This window comes from Nycticebus coucang, chromosome 5 (genome assembly GCF_027406575.1).
Source record: "Nycticebus coucang isolate mNycCou1 chromosome 5, mNycCou1.pri, whole genome shotgun sequence".
NCBI lineage: Eukaryota > Metazoa > Chordata > Mammalia > Primates > Lorisidae > Nycticebus > Nycticebus coucang.
Window position 1 is genome coordinate 1,908,944 of NC_069784.1, and position 23,718 is coordinate 1,932,661.

Here is a 23,718-nt window from a genome sequence, read left to right on the forward strand (position 1 = left end):
ACACACTGATTGTCAGCAAAGGCTATTTCTTCTCGCACATGGATCATGTGCCAGGATTCTGTGCCAGGCACAGAAGGAAAAGGGAGTTTTGTTGGCCTCCGGTGAGTTTGGAGGAGAGAAGGAGGGGAGTGAGTGAAGGGAGGACGACCAGTACATAAGGAGGGGGGGAGTGAGTGAAGAGAGGACGTTCAGTACACTCTTCAACTTAGAAAACTAACGAAATACAAAAGGTGTTACACCCAATACACACGCGTCCATAAACAAGTGGGTCTGACAGACCCGAGGTTGTAGTAACCAAGCACAAGTCTTTCAGAATAGCAGTGTCCTCTCTGGAGTCACTGGCTGCATGTGGTTATTTTAATAACTTGGAATTTATGTAAAAATCAGTTCCTTAGATACAACAGCCATAATTCAAGTGCCGCCAGCAACATGTGGCTAGAGACTGTCTCGCTAGACAATGCTGTTCTAGAGCACTGTCATCATTGTGGAAAGTTCTATTGGACAGGACTGTTTTAAGGCTTTAGTGTTGTTGGTCATTAAAAAAACATAATATATAACCATTATGTACATATTTTGAAAGAAACGGTATAATTGTGTCTAAGAAACACAATTTGAAAAAGTCTGTTTAGTACTCCACGTCTCCAGGTGCAGATATTTTAATCTGCTTGATTCCCCTAGCAGCACCATGGTGTTATCAGTCACATTGTAAACAAGAAAACAGAAGCTCAAAATGGATAACTTGCCATGGTCACAAAACTAATCCACGTGAGTCATCATGAAAGTTTTGAGATACCCCCAAACCAAGAAATAGCAAATCCAAATGGATGGAAGCAAATAAAGCCCTCCCAGCAGCACTGATAAGCCAAGCAAGTTGAAACTTACACAGTGAACCAGGAAGGACGCTGGTGATTGTGCGTCTTAGAAGGGAAATAATGACCCGGAACACAGTCTCAAAACTTTCATAGTAACCGGTGTAAGTACCAGAGCCAGGGGCTGGCCCCAGGTCTGCTGGGTTCTGAGCCTGTACTTGGCCAAACATCCCCAGCCGCCTTCCCTGTCCCCCAGCCCTCACCGCCAGGACAATGTGAAGCACAGGTGCACGTCAGGGCCGTAGGGGTCAGGAGTTACCCAGGAAGCTGGGACCCGGCTGCAGGCTGAGAACAGCAAATGGATGGAAAGTGTATCCCCAGCTGCCAACCGGCTTAAACTCACAAAACCTAACATAAACATGTGTTTTTTTGTTTTTTTGTTTTTTAAGTTAAACCTTAAATGGTGATATTATCCAATTTATGTTCTGGCACTGCTTTTCCAAATAAACACTCTTGAGGGGGAAGGAAAGCATCGTTGAAAATCAAAGAGTGAGGATAAAGGCACACAAATCATAACCATCTACACTCTTAAAACCAGAACAACAGAGTCACCTCACGGAAGCCTGTGAGGCTGAGCTCCGTTGGGAGGTGGCCCTCTGGCCCCAGCGCCCTCCCCTGAGCTCCCGGTTCTCTCCAGCAGGGTTTTAAGTGAAGCACCCGGGGCTTTTTACACTCTCTTAGTTTCTCACTGCACAACAAATCAATTACATCAATTTAGTAAAGAAGCATTTGTTTAAACTGGTGTCCATAGAGGAAATGGAAAACAACCTTTCCATTAATGATTAACATTTTTTCTTTACTTTTTAGTTGTATTTGTACCAAAATACAGTCTTTACCATCAAGAGCAACATCAACTGCCTCCTACTTGTGTAGTATTTCACATACAGACACCTTCATAAGCATTTTCATTTTTTTAAAATTTCAGATTGATATGAGTGCACAAATGTTTAGGTTACATTGTTTTTGTTTCTGAGGTTAAGTTCAAGTTGTAGTTGAGCCCTTCACCTGGGGCCCGAACACCGTCACATCGTGTACCTTCAAGCCTTTTGTGTTTTGATTGTTACAGCTGCCTTGATAAGGTATTAGCAACATCTTGTGTTTTCAAACAAGGAAATCTAGGCTGGGAAAGAGGTTGAGCTCTCATAGTGGGTGGGAGTCAAGGAGGCTGGAGCTCAGACCCTCTGCCTCTCCAGCCAGCGTCTCCAGGCCTTTCAGTATCCACACAGCACCTCGAGAACAACCCTGAAGTGCTTTCCCAGGCATTAGTGAAAGGAGTTGCTAAGATTATCTTTCTGGAACATGTAGGAAATGATAAAAGCTGACCTTTTCCCGAGATTGATTCAGAAGCCTATTTCTTAAAAATTGCCTGGTATAGACAATTCAGCCCTTTCCTGGGGCATAGTAAACACCCCCAGCCCCACCAAAAGAAGCCTCATGAAATGTGGTAAGACTTTGCTGTTCAAAGGTTTATTTTCCATCTCTATGCTGTTACTTCTATCTTCTGAAAATATCCTGGGTGCAAATCTACCATAATATTCAAAAGAAAAATTTGTGTTGGGGCCCCATTATTTATTTATTTTTTTGAAGACACAATTAGCCAAAATCTTAATAACATTTATGTTGAGAGAGACATGTATAAGCCAGCCACGTGTGGGTAAGCACAGACTTTCTGCAAAACGTGGAGCTCTGCACCATGTCAGTCTACAGTGAGACCACATTTCAGAGCCTGGCCCTGGGGGTGCCTCCAGGCTGCTTAAACAAGAGGATCCAGTTGTACCCCCCGCCCCCGGGGACTCTCATAAAACAGAGCAGTTTTCTGATGTTGTAGTTTTTCTGCTCAGCTTCAAAGCTCTTTAAGAATCTGAAAATCTAGAGATGCTGGTCTAGAACTCTCCAGAGATCACAGTTAAGGTGGGGGGTGCAGGTGGCAAAGGGTTAGGAAGTGTGGAGCTAGAACAGGTCTTTCCTGGGGCAGGATTTCTTAGAACTTGGGGGGCACTGAGTTGATACCTGGACCTCTACCCAAAGGGACAGGAGGAGGAGCTGGAACATTTCCAAATGTGAACTGTTTGAACACTGCCTTGCCTTCCGTGAGGTGCTGGGCCAGGTGTGTAGCGCCTCGCCATAGTCCAGACATGTGACTGAGGTGGGCAGACCCTGAGTCTGGGCCCCCCTCCCCGTGTGTAACCAGGGTGCATGGCGGCCTCTGTGTGTCCTCTGCGTCCCCTACGCTTGTCATTGACAGCCGGAAAAGTAAATCCAAGAGGCCATTTCAAAAATCATCACAAAAATCATCGTGGCCAAATTCTAGGTTGACTGTCTCCTACACACCCTCCTTCACGAAATAAAATCCTCTAAGCGCAGTGTGTTTCTGTTACGGTTTTAAGTGTAACAAAAGAGCATCCCTGTTGAAAAAGGGCAATGAACAAAGATTTTAAATATGAAGTCCTCAGGCAACATCCAACTTACTTTCTTATATTTTATTCTTTGCTTAACACCGGCTGTGTGGGCACACTGGTAAAGCTCCTGTTTTCTCCTTGGACATAAACAAATTCTAAATACATGAAAAAAGCAAGAGAATTACCATAAATTGATTACATATACAATTGAAATGGGAAGTACCAACCACCCAGTGAAGAGCCTTAGGATGTGCCTTCTGTCAAGGGGAGTAAAGGATTTACCTTTCGCTGGTGTCACATGACAAGAGAAGGCCAAGGCTTCAGCTTCCGCCACCAAGCATACTTGAATGGAATGAAAAAAAAAAAACATACGCTTCAGTGTTTAATGCAGTAACAGCCCAGGTGAAAAACAAAAGGTCTGGGCTGGTGCTGCCCCTGCTGACGGAGCTCTGGCACCGATGGTTGATGCCTCCTTGTTTTCCAGGTTCCTCGTCCCCAGCCCGACCGGCCACCCCACTGGCTCCCTGCAGCAGCAGCACCCCACCTCCGCCTCCCCCGCGGCCTCCGTCTCGGCCAAAGCTACCTCCCGGGAAGCCTGGAGTCGGAGACGTGGTATGTCCCTTTCTGCCCTGTCCTGCCCAGAGACCCAGGGTGAGAATGATTCCTAGACACCCAAAATGCCTTAACATACGACATCTCAAGTCCAGGTCTCAGCATCTAGAGCACTCATACAAGCCACCTTTTCGGGTGGCATCTGAAAGACGGTCACTGCAGGACAGTTCCTTCCTCCTCACATCTCCACTGTCATGCAAGCCCAGGTCTAAAATGATAGCAATTGGCCAGTTGGGCCCTCAGCTCTGCCACAGAAGGTTGGATGCCAGTGAATTGTTCTAAATCCTTTAGAAAGACTGTGTAACAGTAATTATCTGACTTCAGAAGACTCCCAGGGAGGGCAAGTCCTGGCTCCCGTCCCCAGAACACAGACAAGTTATCCTCGGTGGGCAGGCTACAAAGTGATGGTTTGTTGCAGAAGTGACTGATGTGCTTTGGCACTGAGAGGTGGGAAACCTGTGTGAACGGTTAAGGGACCCAGGTGGTGGTGAATTTCTTTGACATCTGCACACAGGAATCACAAACCAATGCTGTTCCCAGTATTTGGCTTGACTAGCACAGGGCAGTATTTTGTAGTTCAGTGTCTTTAGATGGACACAAGGTGTTACCCGCTCAATTCCTGGGGGCATGTGAGTTCACAGTCCTGAAATGGACACACTGGTCGTGCCTCAAATCCATCTGGCTTTTCAAAGCCTCATGCACCTTGTGAGTTTAGTGTGGTATTTACAGCCCCTCTAGCTCTATTCCACAGTCCTGGAGATACAGTGAACATGGGAGTAAAAATGGTGTCATCAGTGTCATATCTGGGCTGGGAGACATTGAAAATATGGAACAAAAACCTGTTGATCTAACTTGTCATCTCTTTTCTTCTCCCTGCAGTCCAGACCTTTTAGCCCTCCCATTCATTCTTCCAGCCCTCCTCCGATAGCGCCGTTAGCCAGGGCGGAGAGCACGTCTTCAATCTCGTCCACCAACTCCCTGAGTGCAGCCACCACGCCCACAGTTGGTAAACGTCCACTCCTCTCTTTTAATCCACTTGTAGTTTTGACTGGCTGTTTTTCATGATCTGAAGTCCCAGGGCCTGTGTTTCTGGTTGGAATTGTTTTGCTGTGTGTTTTGCTGCTGTCACCCAACTCTTCTTTTAAAACCACCTTCTCAGCAAAGGAGGCCCAGGGTCCCGCGGCAGCACAGAGACAGACGCTCTGACACCTGAGCTTTGCGGGCATTTTCTTCTGCCGTTCCGTGTAGAGCTATTCAAAAATGGGGAGAGGAAATTGCCAAGGAAGGTCTTGTCCTTTAGATCTTATTTCTTATAATAAAAGCAGTCTCCTTTGAGAAAAAATGTCTATTTAAATTCCAGCTGCGTGCCACATCAGAAATCACAAAGTTTAGAACTTTTATTTTCTTGCAGCTTTCATTTCTTCATCGTTTTTGTTGTCCTTATGTTGACAAAGTTACACACATTGGCATTATGGGACCTGAGCAAACTTTTTAACATTTTTTCCTAGTGCTTTTCAGTGATACGTGGTCAGTTTTCCAGAGAATGAGTCGTTGCCTTTTCAGTAAACGCCTTTGTGCCTCTTTCCGTGGGCTGTGATGAAAGTGAGGAGTTGAGAAGGGCTGCTCAGCCGGATGCTTTAGCTGGAGCAGCTTCCCTCTTCCGGAGGCAGGTCTCGCCCTTTCCCCACCTCCCGCAGGCTCCTGCTGCCGCTCACTCTGACGCTCTGTCTCTGATGCAGGCTTTCCTGAGGGGCCCCCAAGACCTCCACTTCCCACCGTCTTCCTTTGTCTGAACTCCCCACCACTTCCTCTGTATTATGGACCAGCTGACCCATCCCACATTGTGTGGGAGAATCACAGGCCACAGCTAAATACATCTGGCTGCTCCTTACAGAAAAGCAGACTGGGGAGTTGCCCGTGTGAGAAGCAGCTCCATCAAAGCCATACGCTCTTTTGGGGGAAAAAAATTGTCTAATTTCCCAGAGATCATGCCTCTTAAAAGGCCCCCGAAAGGAATTTGAACTATATCACATGCTCTATATTTTTAATCAGACCATCCCAATAAGAACCCTTTAAATGTGGTGAAAATACAGCCAGTTACCCAGTTTCACGGGTCTTATTAGCAGACACAGGTAACAGTGTTTATATGCGTGTAGTTACATCAGCTGAGGCAATCTGAGGATTCCTCTCTCTCCCACTGTCTGGAAGCTCATTTCTCTCTGGGTGTTTTTTTTTAATTTTTTTTTGCTTGTTTTTTTCTTTTTCTGTAACATCCATTTTTCAACTCCATCTTGTAACATTCCCTGATTGCCACAGCCGCCCCCCAGTCCCAGTTCATGTTGTTTTGTTTTGCTTTTCGGAGATGGTTTCACCACCCCACGTGGCTTCCCCTTGTTGATCAGAGAGGAACTGAAACTTTGAGTTGTCACTCAAAACCCAGACCCCAAGTGACCTCAGATGAACCATCTGACATGGGCTCCAACTCACTGTGACACACAAAGACAATTGTGCCCACACAGAGAATGTGAACCGTGCTGTATCTTGGACAGAGAGTTTCTGTGCCCCCTGCTGCAGAGGTAGCAAATCCTGCCAGCACCCAGGATTGTTAACACATCTAGCAGGTGTCCCTTCAAGAAGAATCACAGGGACATTAAAAAAATTGCTGCATAAGAGAGTGGTCATGTGGCTTGGTGGCTGAGGAGCACCTTGCTCTAACCTGCCTGATTCTGCTGTTTTCTTGTGGCTTCCATCCTCGGCTGAGTTCCTCACGCTGCCGTTCTATATTTCCTGCTGCTGCAGTCGCCAGGCAGCCACTTCTCTATGGAGTGAATACACTACCAGGTGACTGAGCCACCAGCATCTTCTTGCGCATTGCCGTTCCTATCCTTTAGGAGAGAACGTGCTTTTGGCTGTTCAGGAGCCTGGACAGGACCACCAGGGAGTGTCCAGCTGTGTGCTCGAGTGGCTTGGGGGATGCGGAAAACTCCAGCTGCGAACTCCTCCAAGTTGATGGCTCAGCATTTCCCTCTTACTGCCACAATGCTTGTGTGACATTTCCTATGGCACTTGAGTCAAAATTGGGGCATGTAGAGTGGGAACTGATGAGCCACATTTAAAGCAATTCATGAACCAAATTTTTAAGAGCAAGTCTAAACTTTCCACATCCGCAATTCATATAAGAAAATGCCCCTGACAACTCTGGTGTGAAATCTTTCACAAGAGCTGTGATTATAAAGTAGTAAATCTGATACCGTGGCAGACTGCAGCACTTTCTCTCACGCTCAGATAAGGAGGAGCTCACACACCTGCATCGCGTTGAATTTCAGATATCCTTGACTTAAAAATGCACCATATTTTACACGTGACTAAGAAAGGGGGAAAGGGCTTCCCGTTCAAATAAAATGAAGCACTTTCTTATCACATTAATTATAAGGCATATCCCAATTTCAGACAGGTCAGAATGTGGAAAATCACATGTTCTAGAACCAGTGAAATACAATTAACTCTTTTGAACTAGGAGAGTCCCACAAGACCTGTAGGGTGTAATTTGGGAGAAAATCCTATTAATATTAAAAGAATAGAGAAAATGTTTACATTTGTTTCTAAATATTATAAGAAACAAGAAATGTATTACTTGTTTTTTATTTCTATGGGGGATAGTAGTCTTTTCTAAATGTTTGTAAGACCTTCCTTAGGACCCACTGCAAAAAGACTACCAGTTTTTCTACCCTGTTACTTTTATTCCTTCCCTGCTAATTAGGCATTTTACGTTACATTTTTCGCATCCTAGGGGTCTTCGAGGAATTCAAGGGGCACATCAGACAGGCCTTGGTGCTGTGCTTCTTCTGGTCCAAAGTTCTGAATAAAGGTGATTTTTACCCAGCATAGCAGCAGTAGCATCTAGGACATAAGATAAGCCTTCTCTCTCCAGCTGGGTGACAACCCTAAAATATATGCACTTCCGAAGACATGTTTGCATTAGTGCTAATTATGCTGCACTTCGGCAGTGGACACAGCGTGCTCAGGAAAAAAATTCCACCTTTGACTTTAGTCTCTTTTTTCCCTGACACTGTTTTTTTGAAAAGGCCTGTCTCCAGGACCCCATGGGTAGTATAGAAGTTGCATTAACTTTTTCCAGGCACCAAAAAAAAAGATCAATGTATAATAAAAACTGTGATTAACGGCTCTTATCCTAGAGCCTTAAGAATTGACCCCTATTCAAAACAAAAACTCATTTCCCTGCCTTTTTTAGTTGGTGAGAAGAGAGACCTTATAAAGCGCTGAAATAGCAGAAGTCCAGAGTACCAAGCCACAATGCTCCGACCAATTTACAAAGGCATTCAGCCACAGCTGAACACCATAGACAAAGATGAGATCAGTGATTCTTTTCAAAATTAGCAATCCATACCTATCAAAGGCAGGTGCAAGGCAAATTGAATTTGGATATCAAGGAGGCTAAAATGGCAAAGTTCAAGCTGGGATCTTGGATTTATACTCCTTTCTTTTTACAGTCATGTTAAGAGCACCATCTTTACCCCCGGTGGAAGGGGCCTGCTGGCTGATCCTGTTGAATCCCAGGGCCCAGTCAGGAGCTCTTGCTGGTGGACACATGTCTGGCCACTTGGGAACTGTGTGGCAGTGAAACAGACTGCCATGTTTTCACTGCCAGGGGCACATGGCAGTGATGGTGCCGCTGACAGCTCCCTGAGAAGGTGGGGCGTGAATACTTCCCTGGAACTGGCTTCAGCCAAATTCAGATGCCCCAAACCTGGTATTTTCTTTCCTTTTTTTTTTTTTTTTTTGTATTTTATTGCCCTTGGTAGAGTGCTGTGCCATCACAGCTCACAGCAACCTCCAGCTCCTGGGCTTAGGCGATTCTCTTGCCTCAGCCTCCCAAGTAGCTGGGAACACAGGTGCCTACCACAACGCCCGGCTATTTTTTGTTGCAGTTTGGCTGGGGCCGGGTTTGAACCCACCAACCTCGGTATGTGGGGTAGGCGCCCCACTCACTGAGCCACAGGTACCGCCCCAAACCTGGCATTTTCTTAAATCTTAATTTCTTCTCATTGAACCATCATTACACAAGCACATCACTCTCTCAGGTCCCGCACAGCTCCGGTGTCTTGAGCTTGGTCTCCTTTCCCATCCTGGCCGTTTCTGTGTGTCAGTGAAGTGTGCTGCTGCTCAGTTGCGTTTGGGATTTGTATTTGTGTTTTTGTTTTCCATTTGTTTATGTTTCTTTGGTTCGTAGTGTCAGAAGATGATGTTTTTTATGACAAACTGCCCTCGTTTGAAAGGCGCTGTGAAACGCCTGCAGGTATGACACTCATGAGCGCTCTCTAGATGCCCAGACTTCAGAAATCCAAGCCATTGCCCATCCGAATGCCACCGCCATGGACATGCTCCTCTGCCCATGGTGTCCAGTGCCTCTCAGACATACCCTGTGTGTTTACTGTCATCGAAGAACTCATGCCCCTGAAACTGTTTAAGTGAATTGTTTAAAAAGCAGCAGGTTGCATGACAGTTTCTCAGTGAAAAGTTTCAAAAAGATCAGATGCTATTGCTCTGCAAATTCACAAAGGAGAAATAGTATTCGACAGCTCAAAATGACATGTGTGGTCACTGCTTTTTAATTTAAAAATAATGGAGTACCATTAGTAATCCCGTTTTCTCTTTGGTACATAGGTAAAGGGTGTTTTGTGTCTGGATGCCCAAGGTGATTCCAGGGAAGGGGACAGAAGATCTAGACCATCTTCCATGACCTTTAAATTGATATGCAATGCTGTTGTCATTTAAAACCTGAGCTAGTGTTTTGTACAACTGTAACTTTGAGTTGATCTTTTTGGAAACATAGAAGGGGATGACATTGAAGATGAAATGGATACAGCAATTGCTGAATGACAGTTGGCCCAAATTAGTGCAGTTTTAAAACACGCTGACGCCCCTGCATGGCCAGGAAGACTTCCGCTCCATGCACACCAAGTGTCAAGCCGCCAGCAACATGCACCCATTCCTTTAGGCCGCCATAGCTTTGCTTTTGCTTTTTTGTTTCCTTAACTAAAAATAAAATAAAGCATAGATTGCCAGCCTTCCCTTTCTCCCGCACGCTGATGGCATGCAGTGCCTCTACCCTCCCCTCAGTCAGAGTAACTCCTGCCCTGTCACTCACTTTGTTCCTTCTCTCTCCCTCTCCTCAACCCTCCCCGCCCCGCTTCAACTCCTGGCCATACAGAGAACGAGCAGCCTTCCCTCGTTTGGTTTGACAGAGGAAAGTTTTATTTGACTTTTGAAGGTAAGTAGTACATAGCATACCAGATTCTAATTTATGCTCCCACCATCCTTATTTCCTGCCTACATTTCCAAATCCCAATTCTCTTCAAAAGTTCTGCTCTCCCTTTCTATATGAAAATGCTATGGCTACTTAGAAAAATATTAAAGACTAAAGAAAATATTCCATGAATTTGGTTCATATGTGATCTTTAATTTTTCATCTTAAAAAATGAAAGCTAACTTGCAGTTAATATTGGTTACATAATTAACTGTGGTCAATTGAAATAAAAACAAAACACACCTTTGTTAACCAAGGAACTTAACTCTGTCAACCAGGGCTCCTTCCTAAGTCTTTTGCAAATGTAATGCATCAAATGTAAGGACATTTTTGGTTGGTATTGGCATTTAACTTTGTTCTGGAGAATTGATATTTCAGATACCCATCTATTACTGTAAAAGGTAAATATGTATATATATTCTTGTGCCAAAGAATGCCATATGGGGGCCCAGAAAAGTGGGGAAAAGAGAAGTGAGCATTTTAGTAAGTCTGATCTGCGTCGCCTGAGCCTGCACTGGCCATGACTGACCGCCGTACACTGGGCAGCTATCGCGAGTCTTGCCATTTCAGAGGATCAAGAAGATACACGTAAATATAATGTCACACATCTAACCTCAACATCTGATGATTTGCTATCTTCTCCATTAAGGATTAGCATTGTTCTGTTTTATATTTAAATTCTAAATCATCTTGACAGGCCAAGCATTTGATAAAATGGCCTATTTAAACTACCAATGGGGGGCGGCGCCTGTGGCTCAGTCGGTAAGGCGCCGGCCCCATATACCGAGGGTGGCGGGTTCAAACCCGGCCCCTGCCAAACTGCAACCAAAAAATAGCTGGGCGTTGTGGTGGGCGCCTGTAGTCTCAGCTACTCAGGAGGCTGAGGCAAGAGAATCGCTTAAGCCCAGGAGTTGGACGTTGCTGTGAGCTGTGTGAGGCCATGGCACTCTACAGAGGGCCATAAAGTGAGACTCTGTCTCTACAAAAAAAAAAAAAAAAAAAAAAACTACCAATGGGGAAAAATTAGGTAACTTAACTTAATTAATAGGCCATCTGACCCGTGAAGATTTATCACATAAGCCTTTCTAGGATTTTAAATAGCTAGGTTTATCCTGCAGTTAAAAGTTGGCAAAAAAAATATTCTACTCTAGAATTTAACCTGAATATTGAACTTGTCTCTATGTTTCATGGCAACAAAAAGGATTCTCCTAACTCGGTGTGTGTTTAAATGCAATTTTTAAAATCAGAATGGCTAGTATCGGTGATCTGTGTAGTTCTGGCCTTTTTCTCTCATCAGTGAATTTTGTCTGCAAGATGGTCCTAGAGACGGAAGTTCTTAGCTCAGAGTCATTTGTGCAAGATCAGGAAGGATGGTCTGATTTCAGACTTCCAAATACCCTGACGACGTGTCCCGGCTGGGGCAGATAGGCAGTCTCAGGAGAGAATGTAGATTTGCCAAAGTCTTCATTGCCTCGAGTCATTAAAATAACAAAGATACAGGGTGGCGCCTGTGGCTCAAAGGAGTGGGGCTCCAGCCCCATATGCCAGAGGTGGTGGGTTCAAGCCCAGCCCCGGCCAAAAACTGCAAAAAATAAAATAAAATAAAAAATAACAAAGATACAAAATCCACAAACTCGTGACCTCTTAAATTTTCTTTTTGAATCAGATGGAATAAAAAGTGTCCAGGTGCCTTTCATATTAACCAGCACACCTTGGAAGCGGCAGCTACAGCTAAATAGGCTGCTAATCTGGATGCGTCAAACACCCGTACACCTAGAGCACCTTTGCCTGCTGCAGTCTGGCCACCGCAGAAGCAGTAGTCGGCTCTCTTTTAACCAGGAGATTAAGCCAGTCACTATGGAAACCCTCAAATAACTGTCTGGGGCGCCAGAAAGACGGTGGTGACAGGTTTGCCATTGCTGCTGTTTTGGCTACAGTGTACGGGCGCCTTTACTTGGGTTTTACTGTGGCCTCTTTCACAGAGAGAGGGAAACGTTTGTGAAGATACCAATCTAAAGATATATATTAGCAATTAAATAGAAGTGTTTAATAAATATGCACAATAATATATCACGTTTTATGAAAATACAATACTTGTTAGCAGATTTCTGGGTACCCTAAGTTTGTAACATTGCCATTGTAATTAGTAAGATCCAGATTCCTTAAGCATCTCAGTCTGGGCAAAGAAAAGTCATCCAAGGAAGAGTTTTAATAGATGTCAGTGGGAATCTCCCAAGACAATGTCATCTTCACTTGGACTTGTTCAAGTCTGAGAAGCACAGATGAGGTTTCGGAGGGGACGTGAACAGTCCCACCCTGCGTGTATGGGCCCCTGTGTATCTCACCAAGAAACGCTTCTGTGGGTAAAAGGGCATCAAAATGCACTTCCAGGGAAGAGTTGGGAGAGAGTAAAAGTGACGTGGCGCCGCCACGGCAGGGTGTCGTCAGCGTGGAGAAGTCGTGCCCGTTAGGTTCCAGTGTTTTCAGCTCGTGCAAACCAGAGGGATTGCATTTTTTATTAACTGCTGTGATTATGTCATAGAAATGTGACGTTTTAATTTACCTGGAGAATAGTGTCCCCTCCCAATACTCCAAAAAGGCTTTCATTTAACATGTTTTATTGAGAAGCACTTTTTTTTTTTTAGGCAGAGTCTCACTCTGTCACCCTGGGTAGAGTACGTTGTCATCATTATATTATAGCTCACAGCAACCTCAAACTCTTGGGCTCAAGCCATAATCCTGCCTCAGCCTCCCACGTAGCTTGGACTACAGGTGCCCACCACAAAGCCCAGCTAGTTTTCCTATTTTTAGTAGAGACAAGGATGGTCTCTAGTAAAGACTATCCTTGAGCAAGAGGACCCTTGCTCAAGGATAGTCTCTAACTCCTGAGCTCAGGCAATCCACCCACCTCAGCCTCCCAGAGTTCTAGGATGACAGGTGAGAGTTCTAGGATGACAGGTGTGAGCCCCGGGGCCCAGCCAAGAACACTTCTAACATATTCTTTTGAGGCTCTCTGGTTTTGCCCACATTTGTTGTTATAAATATTAATTAACGCTATCACCAATTCTTCATTCAGAGACTGTAGGAGAGTATGAAAGATTCTCATATCAAAACATTCACCTGCTCCAAAGTTTTCTCATTATTTATTCACTTCTAAATCATGTCTGTGTGTGTTTGAAACCCTGCCCTGCCTTGTTCGTCATTTTGTTCTCACCATGCTTTAGAGATCATGGTCACTCCATCCGCATTTGAGCCACTGACCCACCAACTGGGAAGTGAGCATTGGCTTGGGAGTTGTTTGGAGATCGCAGGAAGTGCTTCATGCTGCTTAAGTTAATCTAACAGAGGAGATAGAAAAGTATTGGACTGGTTCTAATTCACACGAGTCCTAAAGTTTTTCTGAACGTTTTACTTTTATTAGGGGGTGGGGCCTTGGTGTGTGTCACACTTTATGGGGAAAAGACATGATTGCAAGAGAATGAATCCCCAACAATAAAAAAAAAAAAAAGATAAGCCACCAATGGGGAGAAAATCTTTGCAAAAAAAAAAAACAGCTTGACTGAAATATTAACCTACTTAAGTTGGGCTTTAAAAAATTGTAAAGATTACAAATGATAATGACCTTTTAAATCCACCCAAGAGCATGTCCCATTGAAGCTGTCCTGAGTTCTTTTGAGATGAAGGGCAAAGGTGACTGCTAGATTTTTGGACAGTTCCAAACATCAAGATGTTCTAGAAATATGCTATTCCTTTCCATGGTTCTCTTATTTAACTTCAACAGCATCCTATATGTGGTACTGAAAAAAACAAAGCCCCTGCTATGCTAAGTTGGTGAGTGGCCTTGTGAAGAACATCTGTCTGGCGTGGGTTCACACAGCCCGGTCTCCAGATTGCTCTGTACTCCTGATCACAGCAGACCGCAGACCGTCACAGCCCTAGCAACCCCACTCTCTGCATTTCAGTCTCCCTGCAGAGATCCCTTCCAGCTCTCATCACTTCCCAGCCCTCTCCCTGGGGAGTCACACTGCAGGGGACTGCAAGGCGGAGTTTACACCCTCCCTGTTCCCTCCTCCACTTCCCAAACACCCTGCTGGTGAAGAGCAGCCCCGACACTCCACCCTCTCCTGCTGATCCTGCTAGAGACCCAGAGTGCTCCTCTGCTGGTCTGTGGCCGGGGTGCTGGCAGCTTCCCAGTGTCACCCTGTGTGTGACAGAGACCTGCATGCACAGCCTGCCCTGCACAGCCTGCCCTGCACAGCCTGCACTGCGTGCACAGCCTGCCGCAACCCCTCCCTTCCCCGACACGATGCCTCATTCCCCCCCTTTTAATTTTAGTTGACACGTAATATGTAATTGTACATATATATGGGACATAGCATGACATTTCAATAAATGTATACAATGTGTCATGATCAAAGGGAATTAGCATCCCTATCACCTCAGATGTTTATCGCTTCTTTCTCAGATGTTTATCGCTTCTTTGCATCGTGAACATGCGGAATCCTCCCTTCTAGCTTTTTCGAAATATAAAATCCATGATTCTTGCTGGGCGCGGTGGCTCACACCTGTAATCCTAGTCTCTGGGAGGCAAAAACAGGTGGATTGCCTTGAGCTCATAGGTTTGAGACCAGTTTGAGCCAGAGTGAGACCCCATCTCTCAAAATAGCCAGGCGTTGTGGTGGGTGCCTGTAGTCCCAGCTACTTGGGAGGCTGAGGCAAGAGAATCACTTGAGCCCAAGAGTTGCAGGTTGCTGTGAGCTGTGACAATACGGCACTCTACCAAGGGTGACAAAGTGAGACTCTGTCTCAAAAAAAAAAAAAATCCATTATTCTTAACCATATTTACCCTGCAGTGCTATAGAGCTGCTAAAACTTCTTCCCCTGTCTGGTTGGGGTTTCAGTCCGTTAACCAGACTTTGAACTCAGCAAGACCTCTGTTCTCGCATCCTTACCATTCTCACTTAGTCCACAAACCCAGGCCGACAGTCAAGCTCTTTGTTCTATTCCAGATTAGACCTCAGAGAAGAAATATGTGTTTTTGATAGACCCTATAGTCATCTATACAATAGGAGCTACATTTTTTTCTCTTCAGAATTATGTTGTCTCTGAAAAAATATAAAGTCCAGAGCATTTTATATGTCTGACCCTCCTAAGCAGGTTGTTGCATACCCTACACAATACTGGGTAAATCGCAACTACAGTCCCAGGGCACTCGACTCTCCTCTTATCCCAACATGGAAATCACACCCTATGAGAGATGAACAAGGTCAGACCTTTTACAGGAGGCCACAGCAATTCTAATTCATTCACTTGAGAGTTACTAAAGAAAGGAGAATTGGAAGATGTGGTTGATTTCCTAAAGCAACTATCTTGCCGAATTCACAGTATTCTTTAAGTGAGAAGTGTCTGCTAATCGCACCTGCCCCACCTGCCTCACTTTACTGAGTGATGCAGTAAAGTGACGGAGTGGCCACTCCACGTGAGTCACAGTGTCAAGTACAAACAGGTTTCAGGGAAACGTGGAAACATTAAAGACAGCTCTACAAGGCTGTCTTCGTTAACTGTATTAACATCATGGTCCCTCGCCATTCTGAGTTTTATATGTAGACTGTATGGTTCATCTGAAACCATTTCTACTAAAACAGCTGAAGCTCAGTTTTTTTTTTTAACACTGAACCTGCAAAATGTTTTCCTGGCAGATCTGACAAGGATGTCCATCTTCACTGTGCCTCTTCATAATAAATTAGTCAGTGGCCTGGGTCTGAAAACCTCTGAACAAGAGGCGGAAATTCTGCTTGCTTAACCCCTGCTCTCTGAGGCAGCCGCTCCGTCTCACTTGCATTCAGTGTACGGTGGTGGTCCTGGAAGAAATTCAAGCTGCAATGTCTATGCCAGGTGGATTTTTGAGAATTTTTTGAGAAAGGAAATGATATGATCATCTTTTATTTTTAGGATTAGAGGCAGGGAGAAATGTGAGGATTTACTAAAGTCATTCAGAAGTGTTAAGGCCCTGGATTAATACTGCTGCCATGGAGAGATTTGAAGAACACCAGTGAAGTGGAAGTAGTTGACATCTAAGAAGATATGGAAAAAAGTGAAAACTGACTCCAAGGCTTCCATCCTGAGACCCAGGGAGAAGGGGCTGTTGTTTTATTTCGTTTTGTTTTGGAGAGAGAGTCTCACTATGTTGCCCTCAGTAGAGTGCTGCGGCACTACAGCTCACTCAAACACTTGGGCTTAAGAGATGCTCTTGCCTCAGCCTCCCGAGTAGATGGGACTACAGGTGCCCGCCACAACGCCCACCTATTTGTTGTTGTTGTTGCTGCTGTTACAGTTGTCATTGTTGTTTAGCTGGCCCAGACCGGGTTCGAACCTGCCTACGTCGGTGTATGTGGCAGGCACCCTAACCACTGAGCTATGGGTGCCGAGCCAACAAAGGGCTATTGTTAATCAGGAGGAAGAGTTCTCCCTAAGCACCAGATTTGTTCAGAAAGACTGAGTTGAATCAGAGACCTGTCGGGTTTGGGGCAGTGCACAGCATCCATGGAGTGAGAGTCTCAGCGTAAAGTGACTTTGGAAATTCAGGAGCACCTACTTAGCTATAAGGGCTAAGTCCCTGGAAATGAGGGTTTAATCTTGGAGCGTGCCTGTATCAGGAGCTATGCTGGGAAAGACAGGACTGTAGCTCAGACCTTGCTCCACGGCGTTTCCCTTTACACAGCCACGCAGAGATCAGTGGCTCCTTTGAAAGTGTGATGCTCAGCAGTTCTGTTTTTTCAGAATGTTCTGATGGCCTAGATCCCTGGCTGGCTCTGGTTGCTCAGGGCTGAGGGAAGCCTACTGGCTCCCCCAGCTCCGAGTCCCAGACCTGAGCTCGGGAGAGGAAACTTGCAGACACTACGCCTGGCAGGCCAGTCCTGCCTAGAAGGGAACTGCCGGCTTCTCGGTGGCGTCTCTGCCAAGAGGTCACTCTGCCTTAGCACACTGCTGCTTTCCGACCCGGCCCACCACGGCCTTCACATTCTCTTGGGTGTATCCTTCTCATCCCTTTTGGTTTTTTGTTTGTTTGTTTGTTTGTTCGTTTGTTTTGGTTTTGGGGGGGTTTATTGTTTTGGGGTTTGTTTTTTTTTTAAGACAGGGTCTCAAGCTGTCGCCCTGAGTAGAGTGCTGTGGCATCACAGCTCACAGCAACCTCAAATTCTTGGGCTTACGTGATTCTCTTGCTTCAGCCTCTTAAGTAGCTGGGACTACAGGCACCCGCCATAGCGCCCGGCTATTTTTTGTTGCAGTTGTCATTGTTGTTTAGCAGGCCTGGGCTGGGTTCGAATTTGCCAACTTCAGTGTATAGTGGCTGGCACTGCAACCACTGTGCTGTGGGCACTGAGCCTCTCATCCCTTTTGTTTTTCTTTCTCTGACCTGGAGACATGAGCAGCCAAAACTGAATTTACTATGAGACTGAAGGTACTTGCGATGTTTGTTACACATCAAATATAAATGAGAAGATTTAAATGAACTTTCAAAATAACTAAGAAATACATTTTGTATTGCTTTGCTTGTGAATAGAAAGAAAATTATTTTTATAGGTCACTCTATTTTTTTTCCTTTTTCCACGTAGTAGGAGCTCTTGTGAAAATTTTAAATTTCCCTACCTACGCCTTCAGTAATCTTAGACACGTAAGTCCTATTCAGAATAAAGAATGAGTTGTCCCATTATGATGTTGTGAAGGTTGTGTCAAGACACTTGGCAGGGCGGCTTCAGTGCACACAGGCCTGACTGGCTGAATATAAACCACACGCAGAAGGTTTATAATCTCTCCCAAGAACTGGGACTGTGGTTCTGTGTTTGCTGGTGCTCACGTGTGGGCAAACTCTGTCACAATGGACGCACAGCAAAACACGGAGCCTTTCCATGTTTACTAACCCTACATAGGTACTTACCTGGTAGGAAAAATAATGAACTGATTTTTAGAATAAGGCCCTGATAATTGTTACTGGGATGGATATTGTTATGACCGTGTTCACTTAGTCAACAAGCATTTACTGAGGGTCTGCGTATGCACAGGACAATGAAAGCTATTGGGATTATAGCAGTGAACAAGAGGGATGTGTCCCTACCTTCCCAGGGTGAAGAACCAGGCATTAAACAAGTCGTTACGAACATGTATAAAGAATATTATAAGTAAAAAGATAGGGTGCTTTGGGGACAGCCAGCAGGGAGACCTAACCTGGCGGGCAAGTTGGGGAAGTGAAAGAAATGGGCGTGTCGTTTAAACCCACGTGGACTCTGCATTGAAGCAGTATAGACTGTTGCTATGTTATAGCTCTAATAAAAGCTGATGTAATGTGTAAAGGTTAACTAAAAGGCAAGTGGGTCACTATCCTAGATATTGGAAATAAAAAGGACCCTCAATTAACGTACATTTTCTCTCAGTACGTATATACACACACGCGTGTGCATACACATACACAGAGAAAACCTATGATAAATATGCCCCATATCATGTACATGTTTCATATCACAAATACTTAGAGAGAGGGTCACTGAGGAAGAGATAGAAGTGAGGTGTGTGTGCACGCAGAGGGCCCTGGAATAAGCTTTCTGCCTGAGTCACGGCCGCAGCACACGGTGCAACAGCTCAGGCGGCTCTCAGCTTCCTCCTCTGGAAACTGGAATAATAATGACACCTGTTTCACAGGGTTGTGGTCAAGTTGCTCAGGCACCACTGCAGCACTTCACACAGCCCTCACCCGCGACGTGGGTGTGCTCCATTTTTTCTTGGCCGGCTTTGGAGAAGTTTGAGTTGCGGCAGACCAGTCTTCTCCCACTCAAAGTTCTGATAACTTGACTCTGCTGTGAGTTGCTTCCTCCACGTGAGCAGGAACTGTCTTTCTTTGCTGCTGTGGAGCCAGAGAACGTTCTGGAAGCAGAATGCCGCCTCCCTGCTGTATACTCCCTGCCTCCGCCACAGCCTGGCATTAAAGCTGATGTGTTGGAGCTGAAGATCTGCCCGGCAGGACACTCCTCAGGGTTCTGTGCTGCTGAGGGGAGACGTGGAAGAAAATCTGTTACCCTCTCTTTATTAAAGACCTGTAAGTTATGGCATTTCAGCAGATTTGACAGGTAATTTCAAACTTTTAGAGAAGAGAATGGAGAAGCTGAGAACCCGTGGGGTCACTGTCCCTCCGCAGGCAGGTTCTGAGCCTTCCACGTGCAGTGGTTGCTGACGTCTCTTTAACTGCACGTCTGCAGCCTCCTCCCCTGAGAAACGCTCTTAGTGAACTTCTGACGACTGGGACAGGGAGGCCGGTGCAGAGGACGGACAAAGGTGCCCCAGTGACTCTGAGAGACAATGTCACAGCTCTGGGGAGCTCCCATGTCCCAGCCCTGTTATGTATCCAGAAAGGATGTGTTTAGTCAGCACCACACGTGCCCCAGATGGATTTTAGACAGTTACTTGCGAAAGGTGTCTGCAGACAATAGAGTCCCTCATAGACAGAGCCGTGCCCTCCAATGCCGATTAACATTAATGAGTACTTGACACGTGCCTGGCATGTGCTAAGAGTTTCACGTGAGTTGCTTCATTTACTAAATTAGGGATCAGTTTGGAATCATTAAGATGAATCCCTGCCCTTAAAATTTTGACATTTTGTGTCGCCTACCACTCTGCACCGTGTGTGTGATAACCGTTCCTGCTGCAGTGTGGACACTGTCCTGGCAGACGGGCAGCTGCATGACCTTGCCCCTCTCAGCCGCCTCTGCTGTGCTGAGTCACCAGGACAAGAGTACATTGGCCAGGCCCTGCTGCTGGCTCACACCCCCTGGGCCTCCAGTGCTACTTGCAATTGTATAGTCTTTTATTCCAAGTAATGACGGCCTGTGTCACAAGGAGGAGGAAGATGTTAATGGTTCAAAGATGTTTTGTGGAATCGAGATCCTCCTTGTGGAGGGTGAGTCCAGGAAGAGGAAGAACAAGCTTGTTAATGCTGGTCACTCCTTTCCTTAGAGGTGGGGTTTGGGGGTGTTCTGTGGAGGGGGCAGCTCACAAAGTGGTCAGGCTGCCTCTGCATTCACAGACATCCGTCCTGGGGAAGTGACTTCCCATCAGGGCTCCAAATTACTGGCATCTGATTTTCAACTATAAGGAACAATACAAGAAATATCAATGCTACTTAAATTTCCAAAATAATCCCCAATGTCCATTTATAATACTCTTGCCACTTATCAAAGTAATGTACATATATTATAAAAACTTGGAAAAACAGAAAAGTATAAAGAAAATGAAATCATCTATAACCTAAAAACTACATATAACCACTATTATCATTTTGATGAATTTCAGTTCTAAGATATTTGGGGGTTGGTGTGTGTGTGGGGGGGGGGGATGTGTTTTGAGAGAGGCTCTCACTCTGTGGCCCAGGCTAGAGTGTGGTGATGTGATGAGCTGGCTGCAAACGGGAACTCTGGCCTCAGGCGATCCTCCAGCCTTGGCCTCCCACAGTGCTGGGATTACAGGTGTGAGCCACCGCACCTGCCCTGTGCTAAGATTTTTTTACATGAATGTGACACTGTGTCTGTCCGTAGCTCATATTTTCCTACTGTGTATGTGCATTCTTTTAATTTAATATATGATAATATCTTACTTGCCTTTACAAAATACTTGAAAATAGCTCAGAGTTTGCTGTAGCCTGATCACAATATTGATGAAACATACTACTTTAAAAAATTCAAATATTGGAAAATATAAACAAAAGAGTAAATATCACTCCAAACTCACACTCTTTAGAGATTAGTAAAGACAACATTTTGAACGTTCCAGTGAAAATTCTTGAAGAAACCCCTCTCCATGTGCATGCACACATGTTGACCCCAGGAAACATCGGGACATGCTCCATTGGTTTGACAGCTTTGGGGCACAAAATAATCCTTGAGTGTCGAAAAGTATTTTTTTCTAACCAACAATAACTGACCAAGTGCAACCCACAGTCTCTAGTAGAACCATCAGTAACTGAGTCTAAACCTGCTTTATATTCAGAATCTGCAGATACGTCCGAATCACTTGTGGCTGTGAACAGTTGCGGTTAATACCACAATGACTTATTTTTTATGTCGTACGTTTGTAATCTTGACCTCTTTACTCACTTTTGTATGGATAGTCTGATTCTGCAACGTGTCAATAATTCCAGAATTTTATTTGCTTTAGCTTTCCCAAATTTATTTACAAATTTTCATAAAGTAAGCAACTTTCTCGAAAGTCAACTAGAAATTTCTGACAAACAATTTTAGTACCTGAGTATTTCTTTATCCTAACCTACTGGCTCCATCTTTCAAAATTCTGTACTTTAGATTCCCAAAAATGTGGCAATTTTTCCTCCCTGCAATTGTATAGTCCGATAGATGATGGTTAACCTCCGTGTACAAATAACTTTTCACTTATCACTACATCAGAGTGAAATCTCTTCTCCTTTCTCTTTTTTAAAAGTATTTTAAGAGGAAATAGGGGTCCAAATGTAAGTTAAAATTCACTTACCTGAGGGGCTGTTAATTCAAGAAACTCAGGAGATGAGCTGATAACTCCTATTTGTGGTTACTTTTCCACAAAACTAGCAATACCAATAAACGGAGCAAGTTGATGACAAGATTCATCTCAAAAGCAGCGCCTGTGGCTCAAGGAATAGGGCGCCAGCCCCATATGCCAGGGTTGGTGGGTTCAAGCCTGGCCTGGCCAAAAACTGCAAAAAAAAAGATTCATCTCAATTTCAGTGCCGTTAAAATTTTTTCAAAGTACTTTTTTATAATTAAGGAAATACAATCTAGTGTCACAATGGGGGTACATTCTGAGAAATGTGTAGTGGGGCCATTTGTCATGTGGACATCCTAATGTGACTTACGCAAACTTAGGCGGCTCAGCCTACAGCACACCCAGGCTGTGCTGGCAATACACCTGCCCAGCACGCTACTGTAGGATAAACTGCTAATAATAGAATCACTGTGTTAAAGCATTCACATCCTCAAATGTCACTACCTATTGCCAAACAGTTTATCACAGCATGATAATTAACAATTATATATACATATATATCATATATATTATATATTATAATTATATATATTAACAAACAGCATTATAATTAACAATTTTTTCATGTCCTCACCAACATAGATATGTCAATACTTTTCACCTTTTGCAGTTTAATAGGGAAAAGTAACATGATTGTTTTTAGCTCCATTTTTTAAATTACTAAAGACTTTTTAATATCTGTGTAATATTAAAAATAATAATCATGATTATCGCTAATCGTGATTTCTTTTGCACACTTCAATTAGTAGGCATTCAGTTTATTTCAAGTTTTCTGGTATGCAGTGAACAACTTTGCATATGATTCTTTGTTCGTAAGACATTTTCTTAGAATAGATTCTTAAAATTGGAATTATGGGCAAAAATTATGAAATTTTTAAAGGTTAGCAGTATACGTTTCCAAATAGCTTTCTAGAAAATGTATACAAGTTTTTACTTCCACCAACATTATATGAAAGTGTCTGTTTCATTATATACTCACACAACATGTAGTATAATTTTTTTAGCTCTTTTCTAATCTGAAAAGGTAAAAATGATTTCTTCCTGTTGCATTTTTTATTATTAATGATGCTGAACATGGTTTCATATTTTTTCAGCCATTTGTGATTTCTCATTATAATTTATAATATGATAAACTATAATAAATTATAAAGGTAGGCAGCCCTGAGCCTCATTATACGTAAATATTTTTGTCCTTTTTTAAAAGTCTTCAGCTCTAAGATTTTTTCGTGTGAATGTGACTTTGTGTATGTGGTTTATATTTTTCTGCAGCACGTAGTTTATATGTCCTTTCTTTTTAACACGTGCGAGTAGCCCCCTTGCTACACCGTGTTTGAAGATCGCTCCTGGTTTGCTTTCCGAGCGTTCCATTTCTAGGTGAGAAAGACTAACACGCCCAAAATGAGCCAGTGTGTCCATACTGAGGCCATACCTTCAAATAGCCGCAGCTTCTCTGAAAACACACACCCGGCTTCCCACAGAACAAACCCCACCTGCCCAGAGCTGTTGACTATCTTTGCTAGTGCCTCGAATTCTCCCCAATCCTTAACTGGCTCCTCGCTCCTTCCCTGGGAGCTCCTGCGCCTGTCTCCCCCGGTGCTAACCAGCCCTCTCCTGCTGGTTTAAGGTCTGACTCAGCTCTCTCTAGAGCACTGCTTCTCAACCTCCCTAATGCCGCGAGCCTTTAATACAGTTCCCGTGGGTCACGACCTACAGGTTGAGAACCACTGCTCTAGGGCCTCACTTCTGTGTCCTCTGACTGTTCCCACCTGTCTTGCTGAGGCTCAGGGCTGCCTGCTTTGCTCATGGGAAAACACCTCCCCTGCCTAGAACTGGCCCTGCAGCCTCCCCTCCTGTACTCCGTTCATGTATATTGTCCTTACTGGATTTTTTTCCCCGAAGATCTTGATTAGACCCCAGATAATTATGGCAT

General features: G+C 44.4%; 1 protein-coding gene across 14 annotated transcripts in view; it reads left to right on the top strand.

Annotated features, from left to right (window-relative positions):
- Positions 1-23,718, top strand: part of SGIP1 (SH3GL interacting endocytic adaptor 1) — a 193,994-nt gene that overhangs the window by 136,777 nt on the left and 33,499 nt on the right. For 4 of the 14 annotated variants that reach the window (XM_053590453.1, XM_053590456.1, XM_053590448.1 and 1 more), the window contains 3 exons: positions 3,753-3,880; positions 4,760-4,886; positions 10,113-10,172. In XM_053590453.1, coding sequence (XP_053446428.1) covers positions 3,753-3,880; positions 4,760-4,886; positions 10,113-10,172 — 315 coding nt within the window. Of the gene's footprint in view, positions 1-3,752; positions 3,881-4,759; positions 4,887-9,131; positions 9,198-10,112; positions 10,173-23,718 lie in introns of all 14 variants that reach the window. The other 10 variants (XM_053590454.1, XM_053590458.1, XM_053590450.1 and 7 more) reach the window with 3 other exon arrangements.